Source organism: Megalopta genalis, chromosome 2 (genome assembly GCF_051020955.1).
Source record: "Megalopta genalis isolate 19385.01 chromosome 2, iyMegGena1_principal, whole genome shotgun sequence".
In the NCBI taxonomy this organism is placed as follows: Eukaryota; Metazoa; Arthropoda; class Insecta; order Hymenoptera; family Halictidae; genus Megalopta; species Megalopta genalis.
Window position 1 is genome coordinate 22,550,817 of NC_135014.1, and position 14,287 is coordinate 22,565,103.

A 14,287-nucleotide genomic window follows, 5' to 3' on the forward strand; every position below is an offset into this window, starting at 1 on the left:
TCTGCCGCGATTTAGTATTCTCAGATCTGCCGGTTCTCGATTCCGATCTCCGAGCATTCCTGACAGAAATTATTGTATCTTGCACTGTGCACTGGATTTTTTAAATGATGAAACGTAATGGGGTTTTTTCGTACGACGAATGCTGGTATTAACTTTTATACAAAGAGAAGGGTTAAAATTGATTTCGTCATTAGATAAGTAGGCATTCTTTAAGCAGAATTTTCTTGGAGAAAACTGCTAGAGTGATCGAAATAAAACTTAAAACGTACGATACGCAATTTCTATGGAACGTTTATTGGACGAAATTTTTTCGCGAAAGGGGTTGCGATCGTGTCTTCCGGCGTCTTTTACTCCTCGCCCTACTATTTGCTTCACAGTTGCAAACGGTTAGATCTTTTCTTATTGTAATCATTTCTCAGAAGAAGAAGATAATACATATTGATCGCGTGTTCCAACGTTTACTTAAACGATTAGATATTAACGATGAAAGAACAGAATTTTATTCAGACTTGGACGATCGGAATAACATTTATACTTATCTATGAATTATAGCTAGAAATCTTTATCGCGAGTCACGCTGGTCGAAGTACGGCAAAGGGTTGAGAGATAGCAATTTCGAGAAATTTTGCCAGATTCCCGCGACGGATTTACTTGAAAACGTTCGATGTAATTGGAAGCGCACGCGACCAAAAAATGCACGATCCTTTAAGCGGGGGAGGCTCCCGAAGAGTTCAGCGAGGACCGGTCGTCTTCCCCGTTTAAATTGCTCGCGAAATGCCACGTCGTAAACACCCGGCGACCCCGGGGGTGTTTTCGCGGTGGGAGATACGCTATACTATTGACCGATGCACATGCAACGAGCATTTGCATCGGGAACTCGAAATTGAGGTGTCTTCTCGAAGCGAACACACGTTCCCGAAGAAACCAATCGACGAATTAGAAGGCGGAAGAAGGAATTACGAAGCATGTACATTCGAGATGTCCATCGATTATATCGTAGCATACTGAAACAGCGGATATTAAGTTGTCAAAGATAACAGAGATATCGAGAAGCAGTCAGAGGATAAATAAAACAATGTTCAAAGGTATTTTATCAATGGCTCTACCTTCAATGAAACGAGAACAACAATCTCTCACGAAGATCGTCCGTAAACAATAATTGAAAACTTGACAAGTGAAGCTGAACACCATTCTACAGTAGCAATTTGAGTTTTTAACTTTCATAAGTATGTCAAGGTTATTTGTTCACAGCAAATTTTCATGCCTGTGATCCCACTGAAATAACACCACATGAAATAATTGTGAAGTGAAATTGAAAAACGTTTCCGCTTTGAACAAATTCTCGCGGAGATATTTCATGAAATAAATTCTTTCTCTTGACTATTATTTTCAGCATTATTTCTCTCCGGCCAATTTGAAATAAAGAAACAGCGAAACAATTTATTAACTTGAAGTTGCTTTATCTCGAACGAATCGATATATTACTTTTATTCTCAAATAACGGCACTGAAAATAACAATCTGAAATATATACTATCTCGAATAATTGTTTTCTATTTTTATTGCGTATATAAAATTTTCCCCGGGTCTGTCGGCAAACTATAAACAATTGTATCTCCTCTTCTTAAATTGTTCGTTTTTGTTTACAAGCCGAGACACAATATGAGAGAAATTACTGTAGAATCATTTCATTGAAGGTGGAACCATTGATAAAATACCTTCGAATATTATTTCATTCGTTTATCCTCCGACAGCTTCTCGAGGTTCCTGTTATCTTTGACAGCTTAAGACCTGCTATTCCGCTGTTTCGGTAAGCTACGATAATCGATGAATATTACGAATCTACTTTGCAATTCCTTCTTCGTCTCCTGATTCATCAATTGGTTTCCTGGGGAAAGGTATGCTCGTCTTGAGGAGGCACTTCAATTTCGAGTGTAGGTTTCCGATGCAAATGCTCGTTGTACCATTTATTTATTTTAAATCTTATATTTATTTCATGTAAGATTTGCCCGGACCTGTTGATAAATATAAGAACGAGCCGCGCGAGGCTCGAATAATCGCATCTGTTCCTCCCAAGTTGTCCATTTTCGTTTGCTAATTGAGGGAGAATGTGAGAGAAATTACAGTAAAATCTCCCTAATTTTCCATCAGCTTGTAAAGCAAAATGGATAATTTGAGAAGTAGATTATAATATAATATGATATAAATATAATGTAAATTTAATATAAATTTAATATAAATATAATATAAATATGATATAAATATGATGTAAATATAATGTAAATTTAATGTAAATTTAATATAAATATAATATAAATATAATATAAATATAATATAAATATAATACAAATGTAATATAAATGTAATATAAATATAATATAAATATAATACAAATGTAATATAAATGTAATATAAATATAATATAAATATAATACAAATGTAATATAAATATAATATAAATATAATATAAATGTAATATAAATATAATATAAATATAATATAAATTAACTAAATAAATAAACTATAAAAACGAGCCGCTAGGCTGCGAAAAATCGCGATGAAGAGAGCAAAATGTTTTCCGTGGTGTGCGAGAAGAACGATGAAATCTGCCGTTGCTATTTTGGAGTCACACGTAATATCGCTGGTATCAGAGAATTCTGTGACGGAAGATAGCGTTCCGAGTGGCGCGTTACAGAAATAGATAAGCGAATTTTGAATTTTCGATTCAAGCCAAGGTAGCAGCCGCGATCGCCGAGGCCGAAAAGCAAATAGTTAGTTCGCCGTGCATACGATTGATCGGGGACTTATCGATTATTCGGTTCCGGGGTGGTGGTGCGAGTGGGTCGCGCGGGGGGGTTAATCGTGGAGGGGGCAGGTTAAAGCGATTTCACGAAAATTCGTTTCCGCGTTCTACCGGTCGAAGGTCGCGCAAGTTCGCGCTCGTGAATGCACATCTTTTATAGAGATAGTGTGTCGGTTGGCTGGCTCCGCCCTCAATCGATCAGCGCGCCGCTATCAATTACACGGGCTATTTGAACAATTTTTTTCTGATAAAGCGACACCTGGCCTCCACCCTTCCTCTCTCGTTATTGTCCGCGGACCGGAGGGGTTTGCCACGTAGGCTGCCACGCGGAGACGGCTACTCAAAAATAAAAGCCAATCGAAGTCCCTTGATCGTATCTCGGGCTGATAACGGGACAATGTGGAATCGTGCAACACCGATATCATCGGGAACACGTAACGCGATTTAAAAGGAAAAAATGAGAATCGAATCAATAACACCCTTTATCTGGTCCGAGGTGGTCAGCAAGTGCTGAAACGGGTACAAAGACCAATCTCGAGAGCAAACTCGCCCAAGGCCGTCGCCAGGTGCGAACGCGCAATTGTTCTTGCCCGCCTAGATTCGAAAACTGACGGAGCCTTGGTGAATCTCGGTTTGCTTGGAAATGGAAATACACTCTCTCGCTCTCTCTCTCTCTCCCTCTCTCCCGCTCCCCTTTTCATTCTCGCTCTGTATCTCTCTCTCTCTCTCTCTTTCTCTCTCTCTCTCTCTCTTTCTCTCTCTTTCTCTCTCTTTCATTCTCATTCTGTATATATATATATCGTTCTCTCGTTTCTCTAACTCTCTCTCTCTCCCTCTACCTCTTTCATTCTCTCTTTCTTTCTTTTATTCTCTCTATCTTTCTCTCTCACATCTCACTCTTTCTTTCTCGTCTCTCTCTCTCTCTCTTCCTCTCTCACGTCTCACTCTCTCTTTCTCTCTCACGTCTCACTCTCTCTTTCTTGTCTCTCTCTTTCTCTCTCACGTCTCACTCTCTCTTTCTCGTCTCTCTCTCTCTCTTTCTCTCTTACGTCTCATTCTCTCTTTCTCTCCCGCTCTCTTGTAAAGCAAAGGGATCTTTTGGTCGCGATATATGTAGGTGCTATGGGTCGATCAATATTGCATGCAACGGGCCAAAGACTCTCGATAATTACTCTCTCTTGCTAAAATATGATCGGAGACTTAGGGCGAGATAAAAGTTTCAGTCTCCCAACGTCGTTGGAGTCTTTCTCGCTAGAAAACCGGGTCCATTTCATCGTCTTCGTTTCACTGATTAACTCTCGCGCGGCGATGACCGGGTCTGCGGTGATCCGTTCGCAAGGAACATCTAACTACGTGCAAGGAAAAAAACAGGATGAATTACTTGTTATAATTGAAAAGAATAAATTTATTATTTTATTCCCTACCGTTTTTTATTCGTATATTACTTTGTTAGAAATAGTAGAGCATAGATATAGATAAATATTATATTATATATATAAGTTTTCGAATATGCACGTCACTGTATATTTTCGTAAGTACATGTACCTGTAATAAAATATTATATTCGGGAAAGCTGAATTTTCCTAGGATGTCTGTAACGCAAAAGAGTTGAAACGCGAGGCACCGTGATAAATTTTTTCTGTGATTTCAGTTTCATTCATTTAATTACTCCGATTTTGCTTGAATGCCCGGAGTGTAATTGATGAAACAAATGTGTTCAGAGTGAATGTGTGTGTGTATGTTGTGCGATGCCTGTTGTAATTTGCCATTTCGAAAATATAATATTTGTAATACCTTAGTTATTCTTCTCTGCTTGTCGCTCTTCTCGAACCACTTTCGTGGAGATCATCACGATCGAAATGGTATTCAGCATTTCTCAACTTCTCCTGTCAATTTTATGATCATCATCTCAAGAAAGTGGAACTGAATGGATCCTCGTGCACAGTGTCGAAGAAACGATGAAAGAGAAACGCCACCGATGATCATTTCTTTGCTAAGAGCATTGGAAGCGTTAAAAAATTAATGAAGGTAGAATGGCACCAGTGGTATAGGCAGTTGTTCCGCTCCGAAATTCTTTAGAACCGAGCTAGAATGGGTACTTCGGCATCGTAGATCAGTGGACTGTGGATTTTGTGCATTTATGACAAAAACGAGTAGGCGAAAACCGAGAGAGTATCGCTATTAAAAGAAATTTAACAATTTGATTACGTTGTTTGGGACGTATTAAAATTACGCAAGCCAAGAATAAATATCCATTTGGTTCTCCTGCTTCCTGCAATCGATGCAGGCAATTATTATTCTGCATAAAGATCCGCAATCTACTTACGAGTTATTTATTCAACGTATGCGTTACTCGGCAATAACGAGTGCAATAATGCTCGTTGAAAATCGGAATAAATGTATCATCGTTACTTTTATAAATCGATATAAAACAGTTGCTTTCAGTGCTCCGTAAATCTAGTGTCGACCCTTTGCACTCGAAGCCGTGATTTTAACTGTAAATCTACAATAATTTTTCTGGACTTGTAGTATTTCCATTTTGTATGACGAAGTGTATTATATCCGTGCGAAATTGAGTCTTGCCACTCGTACAACAGTGACACTTTCAACAATTTTATAATATAAAATAATATATATATATATATATATATATATAATAATTCAGTAATACTAACAATAATAACAATAATAATGATATATATATAATATAAAATAATAATAATAATAATACGATAATAATACACAGTTATAATATATAATATAATATAATATAAAATATAATATAAAAATTATACTAGAACGTGATACATAATATAATAATAATAATAATAATAATAATAATAATAATAATAATAATAATAATAATAATAATAATAATAATAATACAATAATAATAACAATAATAACAACAGTAATAAACAGTAATAATATATAATATAATATAATATAAAAATTACATTAGAATGTGATATACAATATAATAATAATACGATAATAATAACAATAATAAACAGTAATAATAATAGATAATATAATATAATATAAAATATAATATAAAAATTATATTGGAACGTGATACAACAATTTTTTTTTTTTTCGTGCTGCACCGCCCGAGTGCAAATGCTTAACAAATGAGAAATGGCACCACGAATGGTTCAACGACTGTACCGTACCGAAATCCTTTCGACCCGACCTAGAAAGAGTACTCGGCGACGTGGATCAGCAATGGACGACGATTACACGAAATTTTCGTGCTCGTCGAGTGTTCGGCGAAAGGGTCGGCGAAATAATGAAAGAGAAAAAAAACGGCACCGGTTTTCGAAGCAAGCGTTCAAAGCTCGCGAACCCTTCACGCTAGAGCTAGGCTAGGCGACTTCGGATTCGATCCACGTCCCTCCGGGATCGAGAGGGCCCTTCCTGCCCCCCGCGCCCCTCCCCCCACCCCGCGGCCACTTATTCACCCCACGTTTCATCGGCTGTCTGGGACCGTGAAGTGTTCGGGCACGTGTGCGTGCACGGCGTGGGTCCGGCGCGGGGCTGCCCAGCCGGCTCCAACCATGATCAACCCCGTGTGGACACGCTTGGCTCCATATTGCGACGGGTATTCGGGGATCCGTCGACGCCACGTTTGGCCACGTTCTCGCAGAGAAGACCGAAGCGACCCGCCAGTCGTTTCGAAGCCGTCGTGCTGACCGGGTGTGTCGTCGAGAGAGCAGAGCCGCGCCGGTTGCTATCTCTCCCTCTCTTGTTCCTCTCTCTTTCTCTCTCTCCATCTCACTCCCCCTATCGTTCTCCTCCCTCTTTCTTCCCGCACGAGGCAGAGAGAGCCCCCAGACCTGGTCGACGTCGTCCGACGAGAAGTCCGCCAGTACGCGTCGCACTTTCCTCTTCGCTTGCCGCGAGTATACCGTGTTGTTGACCATGAAGGGTGCTATCGTCGTTCTGCTGCTGGCAGTGCTCCGTAAGTTGCCTATCATCATCTACCACGACGCCGAAACGGCGCCGCGTTTCGACCAGATATATCCCGGCGAGCTTTCTCGCGAACGTTCGATTCCGCGCCGTGACTCTCGGCGACCAGATTTTCCGCCGAGACTGCACCGCGCCTTCGGAGCTCCCTTCTTCGATGGGATCTTCTCGGAGACGTCGAAGTTCACGGGAACTTCGCTGCCACGGCTCAGCTTTTTCACGCGTACTCGCGCGTTTGTGCGAGTCGTCGCCGTCGTTGCGTAACCAAGGAACACCCTCCGCACAAGAGGCCAGAGGCGTTCTTTCCTGCGTGTGTCGCGAATTCACGCAATTGAATCCCTCGCAACGGAAACGAACACGGCGCAGAGACCGCCGCTCCTCTCTTCCCGTCGCGATCCTTTAACGATCTCCGACGGGAGGGAACACGAAGGCAGCCGTCTCTCGCGGATTTTCTACGCCTCGTATCGATTAGATCCTAGAGCAGCGGACGTTTCTCGATCGTCGAGCGCTCTCTCGGCGGCTCTCGCTCCCCGTTGTTTCCACCGGCGCGGAGCCGAGATCAACCCTTGCGCGCCGTTCCCGTAATTGCGACATTGACACGTCCGCTGCCACCGTCTCGGGGCCCGATGACATAATTACTTTGGCCCTGTTCGCGAAATTCGTCGACGAGGAACGGAATCCGGATCTTCGACGGGCTTCGCGTGTTTCGTTCTATTTCGACGCGTTCGGTTGGATCGTGGGAAATTGTGGCAGTCCGTAGAGTTCGAGATTTTGCAGTCAAAAAAAGATTATTTCAGTAAAACGATGATTTTTTTCTGCTGCGGAGAGTCACGGAATTGAATTATTCCCTTGCGAAAGGATGATGGGTTTTGCAGAGGCTTGCGAGGTTTGACATTTCGGGGTGGAATTTGATGGGACGCGAGAGCCGTTTTAGAGAATCGATTCGATGTATTTTAATAAAGGGGTAATTTATATTCTATCGAAAAGAGTCGGAGAATTAAGGATACAGATTTTGATATGCTTCGAGAGCTTTTCCTTCGAATTACTAAATAATTTAAATTACTAAATAAATCGATTGTTAAATAGTTCAATTACTAAGTAATTAAACTTTAATCGCTGAATATATTGCAGCAGACGATAGAATTCGAAATTGATTGAAAGCGTGACCCGTTTTAGAGAATCGATTACAATGTATTTCAATAAAAGGATAATTTGTTTTCTGTTGAAAAAATTCAGAGAATCAAGAACAAACATTTTATATGCTACACGAATTTATCCTTTGAATTACTGAATAATTTGAATTACTAAATAATTCAACTTTAATCGCTAAATATTGTAGCAGACTAAAGAATTCGAAATTTTGGGGTTAAATTTGATCTCAAAAGCAAGACTCGTTTTGGAGAATCGATTCAGTGTATTTCGATAAAGGAAAATAAATTTCGATAAAGGATAACTTATTTTCTGTTGAAAAAATACAGAGAGAATCAAGAACAAACATTTTATATGTTACACGAATTTATCCTTTGAACTACTGAATAATTTGAATTGCTAAATAATTCAAGCTTAATCGCTAAATATCGAGCGGTCTGCAGATTTCGAAATTTTGGGGTAAAATTTCTTTGAAAGCGAGACTCGTTTTAGAGGATCGAATCCACGTATTTTAGCAAAAGGATAATTTCTCTTCCGTTGGAAAGAACGACTTCGATTCTGTAGAACGTGAAACGCGGATAGAAACCGGAGCTTTTCTTTCTCACAGTTGAATCGACATCGGTGCACGGGGGGGTTAGAGGACTTTATTCGTCTCGGTACGTTGCTATAGAAGCGAGCGGCTGGATCGAATTGTCGATTCTCGACCACGATATGCTATCAAATTCATGAAACTGCAGGTTTTTCGAAGAATATCACTTTGTTCTGAATTGCGTTTTCACGGGACGCCCAAATAACACGTTTTGTCTCCTAAAATATTGAAGGAGATCGACGGCGCAAAAGAGTGGATTTTTGGCATGATTTCTCTTGACTTTGGCTGCCGCATGATTATTTTATCAATCTTGAAACTGGAGTTTTATTAGTCTATTTTCCGATTCAATTCCAAGAAACAACGATTCTAATAATCTCAATTAATTAAAACGAATGCAATGAGATCCTTGGATTCTTGTGACGTCTTCGTCGTTTCGTATTTCATGTAAACAATTTAATCGTAAATATATACGAAAATCAAGTTCGTTAAAAGTTTTCTGATTCAATTGCAAGAAACTCTTCTTGCAAGAAGTTCTTCTAACAATCTCAATTAATTAAAAAGATTGAAATGAGATCTTTGAATTCTTCCGATGTCTTCGTTATTTCGTATTTCATATAAACGATTTAATCGTAATTACATGAAATCCGCGGAACGATGATAATCTCATTCATCTATTTTTGCATTACTATATACAGGTTGTCCTAAAATTATGGTACTTCCGGGAAATGCGGGACTCCTGAGGCGATTTGAAGCAACTTTTTCCTTAGCGAAAATGCAATCCGCGGCTTCGTTCACGAGTTATTAAAGAAAAACACTGACCAATCGGAGAGCGAGTGCGGCCGGCGCTTCGCCCTTGCGGTCAATGCCGCGTCGCGCTGGTCGACTGACGCAGTAGCAGTGGTCGTGAGGGCGGGGCGTCAGCCATACGCCATCATTGGTCAGTGTTTTTCGTTGATAACTCTTAAACGAAGCCGCGGATTGAATTTTCGCTAAGGAAAAAGTTACTTCAAATCGCCTCAGGAATCCCTCATTTCCCGGAAGTGCCATAATTTTGTTGCCATACAGGGGACACCCTGTACATCCTCTTCTGATTTTGCGTGACTTTTACGGGCTCCGTTGTCACAGTAAACTATACAATTTTCCCAACGATTCAACAAAATTTCCCCAAAAATCGATCCGCGGCGCACGGAGCGAAAATTGCCGGAGAATTGGTCCGCGTAACTGCACTAAATCCGAGGGCCTCGTTAGCGCGTCGTTCCTCGACATTTCGAAAACGCGTGGGCCGCTTGAAAAGTTTGTCAAGCTGCTGGACGAGAATTCGAAGCACGGTGATTCCCGGAGAGCAGGCGCGACGGAGAAGAACCCGCTTAAATTAGCGGATTGATTTTCAAAGAAGGACAGCGGCGTTTGCTTGTCGCGTTCCGTCGAAGTGGCCTCGTGAGACGGGATTAATTTCGAAATGCAAACGCGGTGTTAAGCTGGGTCACAGCGCAGCCAGGAGCTGCGACGCGATGGCTGCTCGAGCCGCGTTTCTCCAGCTTCTTTCTCCGTTTTCCGCGTTCCTCGGCTGCCGTTTCCCAGCGCTTTCCAACGGAACGGTGGCGCTCTTTGTAACGCGGTGCCCCCTCTTAAAAATAGATTAACACCGTGAACGTGCCGTGCCGGGTGCCGCGTTGAGCCGCGCCTGACATGCAACTAACGCGCCGCGCAAAAATACTGCGAAAATAAACTGCTCTTAGGGGCCGCTTTGCCCGATGCCGAACGCCCTCCTCATTCGAAATAACCGGCGCCGATTGATTCGATTGCGCATCGCGCGAGAACTCTGATCGCGGCACGCGAGGATGCTCGCGGAATTTGAAAACCGCGCCCTTTCAGCGTCCTCGCGAACGTCGGCGATCAGAAATAGCGGAGGCAATGATCCGCGAGTGTCTCAAAGCGGCAAATGTCTTTATATGTGTATGTATGTACATACATATTTCTGTATAAAATATTATATAGAAATTATATAAAAATATTATGTGATGAATATATATATATATATATATATATATATATATTTATATTTATATTTATATTATTTATATATATAAATTATATTGAAATATTATATAATTATATACAAATTATATTGAAAATATTATATATTAAATATATATATATTTAATGTATAATATCTTCAATATAATATTTTTAATATATAAAATATAATATTTATTTTCCAATTCATGTTCCCCCGGGATCACATTAGTTCCCCGGGGGGAACTAATCATCATTACGGAGGCTAACATTGAATAAAATATAAAGACAAATATAAAATAGCGTACAATAAGATCAAATATAGGCTAAAATGGATATCGTGAAAAATAGGCTAAAATAAAATTTAATTGGCTAGGATGATGCAGAATGATAATAGTTAATAAATAAAAAGTTAATAGTTGATAGATAGTAATAGTTAATGGATAGCAAAATCAGAGAATTAATATATATAATAGAATAAGATAAAATTCGAATAATAGAAAATGAATTAGCTTAGAATTTATTACAATTGTTATTGTATATCAGTTTCGTCAAATTAAAATACTTCATTTTATCAAATTATAAGTTATAAAAGGTAACGCTGCACGATTACTTTCTGAAATGAATAAGATATAACAGAGATTATCGTAGCAATTAATTTCCCGATGTGTCAGTGTGTTAACAAGATAACAATCTCCGTCTATCATAATAACCATGAGAAAAGAAATATTAGAAATATCTTAATCCGAGGCTTAATTCTTGGCTTACGTTTTAATTGGATCGGAGCATGTTTTTTTGTTCTAGTCGCTGTGACATACGACAGCTTGTCGGATCGATTAGATAAGCAGCTTGAGTTTACGTTTTTACAGATGCATAAGATATGTTAGCGTTTAATACGTTCGTTGGCAAAAGAAGCCCGAACTGTTCGAACCATAATATTTGCCGGGACGGAAACGTTTCAAAACTCGGGCGAAATCGTTTTCCGAAATATCCCGCGAATAATACGCTATTCTCGATACACGGTTCAAGACGAAATCGACTATTTACCCGGTTCGCGAACGGTGTAACACCGTGGTCTCGTCGGGTTCGATTCGTCTCAGTGAACTTGTTCTCGTCATTAACACCTAAACAGACATAATAACGGCGCTCGACGGCGCGATGTGTTCGAAAGCGAAAGTCGACAGCCTAACGTCTTCAAGGACGCAGCAAAACTTTGTTAATGTACCGTTACGACATCAAAAAATTTAATTAAAATCTGACATTTGAAATTAATTAAAATCTGAAACGACATTTGTCGACACGAAGTATCGGACAAAAGTGGATCATCCCGAGAAGTAGTTATGCTGAATTTAGAATTAGTAGATTATTAACACTAGATTTACGGAATCCGTCGAAATGACGGATCACTAATTTTTTGATTTACGATTATTCATATCGTAAAGATTTATTCAATTTATATATGTTACTTACAATGACACTTGTTAAAAATCAGAATAAATGTCTTATTGTTACTTTCATAAACTAATATAAAACAGCGGTTTTCGTGTGCTCCGAAAATCTAGTGTTAAGATCCGACAATCGAAGCGAAACAAAATTCGTCGAACAGATATACACAGATTATCCTGAGAAATACTTTCGCTTGAAACAAAAACTGAGGAATGTTAAGATCCGACAGTCAGAATGAAAGAAAATTTGTCGGCTCGAAGTGTCGGACGAAAGTGGATCATCCCGAGAAATAATAATGCTGAATTTGAAATTAGTAGAATATTCAAATTAAAACAATATTAACATTTGTCGACCGCAAATGTCAGACAGAAATAGATTACAGAAACTTCTCCCTAATTTCCCTGCAGCTTGTAAACAAAAATGGACAATTTTGGGGAGAGGATTATTCGAGCTTTGCACCTCGTTTTTATAATGATCGACGATCGGCGACTATAAAAATGAGCCGCGAGATTTTTGTTCACAAGCTGAAGGAAAATTGGGAAATAAATTGGGAAATAAATTGAGAAACAAATTTCGCTCGAAACATGAAAAGGGAATGATTAAGACCTGGCCGACCCTGACTCCGAACGAAACAACATTCGTCGGCTGGAACTATCGAGCGAAAATGATACCAATTCCCTGCGTGCGACTGTCTAACGAGGATTAATCGGTTCTCCGTAATTGAAAAATTCGCGTGCGTCACGAACGCGCGATCTAATCGCGAGGGCGCGTTATTAATTAATTAAGGGCGAGGTAAGCGGGAGATGGAAGCCACAGGAGCACCGGAGACCGCGATACCGATCGTAAAGAAGTTTTAGAAGCATATCCGAAGGCGTCGACGACGCCTAGACGCGGGGAGGATTTCACGCGGAGAGACAATTAGCGGTGCGAAATGAATCATCGCCTGACCGAGCCCATTAGGACGTATTAATAATACTAATTAGTCTAATCGAGCGGGCCCGGGCGCGGATCGATACGCGCGTCAGCTTTTCTATTTAACGACGATAAACACGGCCGCGTCCGCGTTCGCGGGCTAATTAACGAGTCGCCGTCATTTATAAACAGGGAGCCGAGAGCGAGCGTGTTCGACGATGCTCGCGCACTTGACCAAGCATCGTTTGCCATAAATATTATTGTGGGACCCGCGGGAACGCCTCGCGCCGCCGTATCTATCCCCGGCTCTCTTCGTTCGCAATATTTCATCGGGGGACACAGATAATGGCGACGCGAATAAATCAGAAACCGGCGAACCGGGGAGCTTCTTCCCGAGCCGGTCGGGATCCTCTGTCGAAGTCGACGCGACATAGTTCTTCGCCTCTTGCCGGGGAACGCCGGATGAAAGAGACGGCAGACATCCTTTGACACGTCGCCGCTGAATACGCAATTATTTCGTTACGCGGAAAATCCGCTTCCGATTTCAATTCCGCGGCTTCTTTATGCGCGACGTCGCAGAATTTTGCTTCTTGATGCACCGGCGTGATTCTATTCATTCGTTCGATCGGATTATTTCTAGGCTGATCGGATTGTTTCTAGATTGATCGGATTGCTTCTAGATTGATCGGATTATCTCTAAATTGACAAGATTGTTTTTAAATTGACCGGATTGTTTCCAAATTGATCGAATTGTTTCCCGATACTGCGGATCTTTAATTGTCACGATGAACTCATGGTGTGGATGCTTGCTCGCGCACTCGTCGAGATAACAATGTACGATGAAGTTTGAAAAACCGTTCAACTATGCGACACTATATGGAACGATCGTAAATAAGTGTTATCGAGGAGATTTATCGATCGATCATCGCGTTTTGATTGGATAGGGAAATTTGGAGAGTTTTGTTTCTTAATTGATTTTCATCTCGTGTTTAAACCGATGACATTGTGCTTTTATGCGGATCTTACTCTGATTGCCTCCGAAAAATCGTTGATCACTGTACATCGATCGATCGATCGTGTTTTCCTCGAAAGCGTAATCTGTGGAATTTTGATATTATTGCTCTCGTTCGTTTCGATTCTAGATCGTCGAGATCGTCCCGATACACTTCTATCTTTAATTAAATCGAGTTTGCTCCATTTACGATGTACGTACTCGAGCCTTCGCGAACGAAGCAATGTATGGCGAAGATCGAGAAATGATGCAACCGTGTCGCGTTATTTGGTTTCAACTCGAGATAGGCGGAGTTCCCGTCGAGGATCTATCATCGATCAATCATCGATCTATCATCGCAACTTCGTTCTCTTCGAAACCGCGATCTCTATAATTCTGCTTCCAAAATTTTATTC

General features: G+C 40.5%; 1 protein-coding gene across 2 annotated transcripts in view; it reads left to right on the forward strand.

The window, feature by feature from the left end:
- Positions 1-14,287, forward strand: part of LOC117220565 (protein FAM151B) — a 58,367-nt gene that overhangs the window by 12,803 nt on the left and 31,277 nt on the right. The window contains exon 1 of one of the 2 annotated variants that reach the window (XM_033470653.2): positions 6,466-6,763. The exons of the other annotated variant lie outside the window; for it this stretch is intronic. Within the exon in view, the coding sequence (XP_033326544.2) occupies positions 6,724-6,763 (40 nt within the window). The 5' untranslated portion in view covers positions 6,466-6,723. Of the gene's footprint in view, positions 1-6,465; positions 6,764-14,287 lie in introns of those variants that run through there. 2 annotated transcript variants of the gene reach the window in all.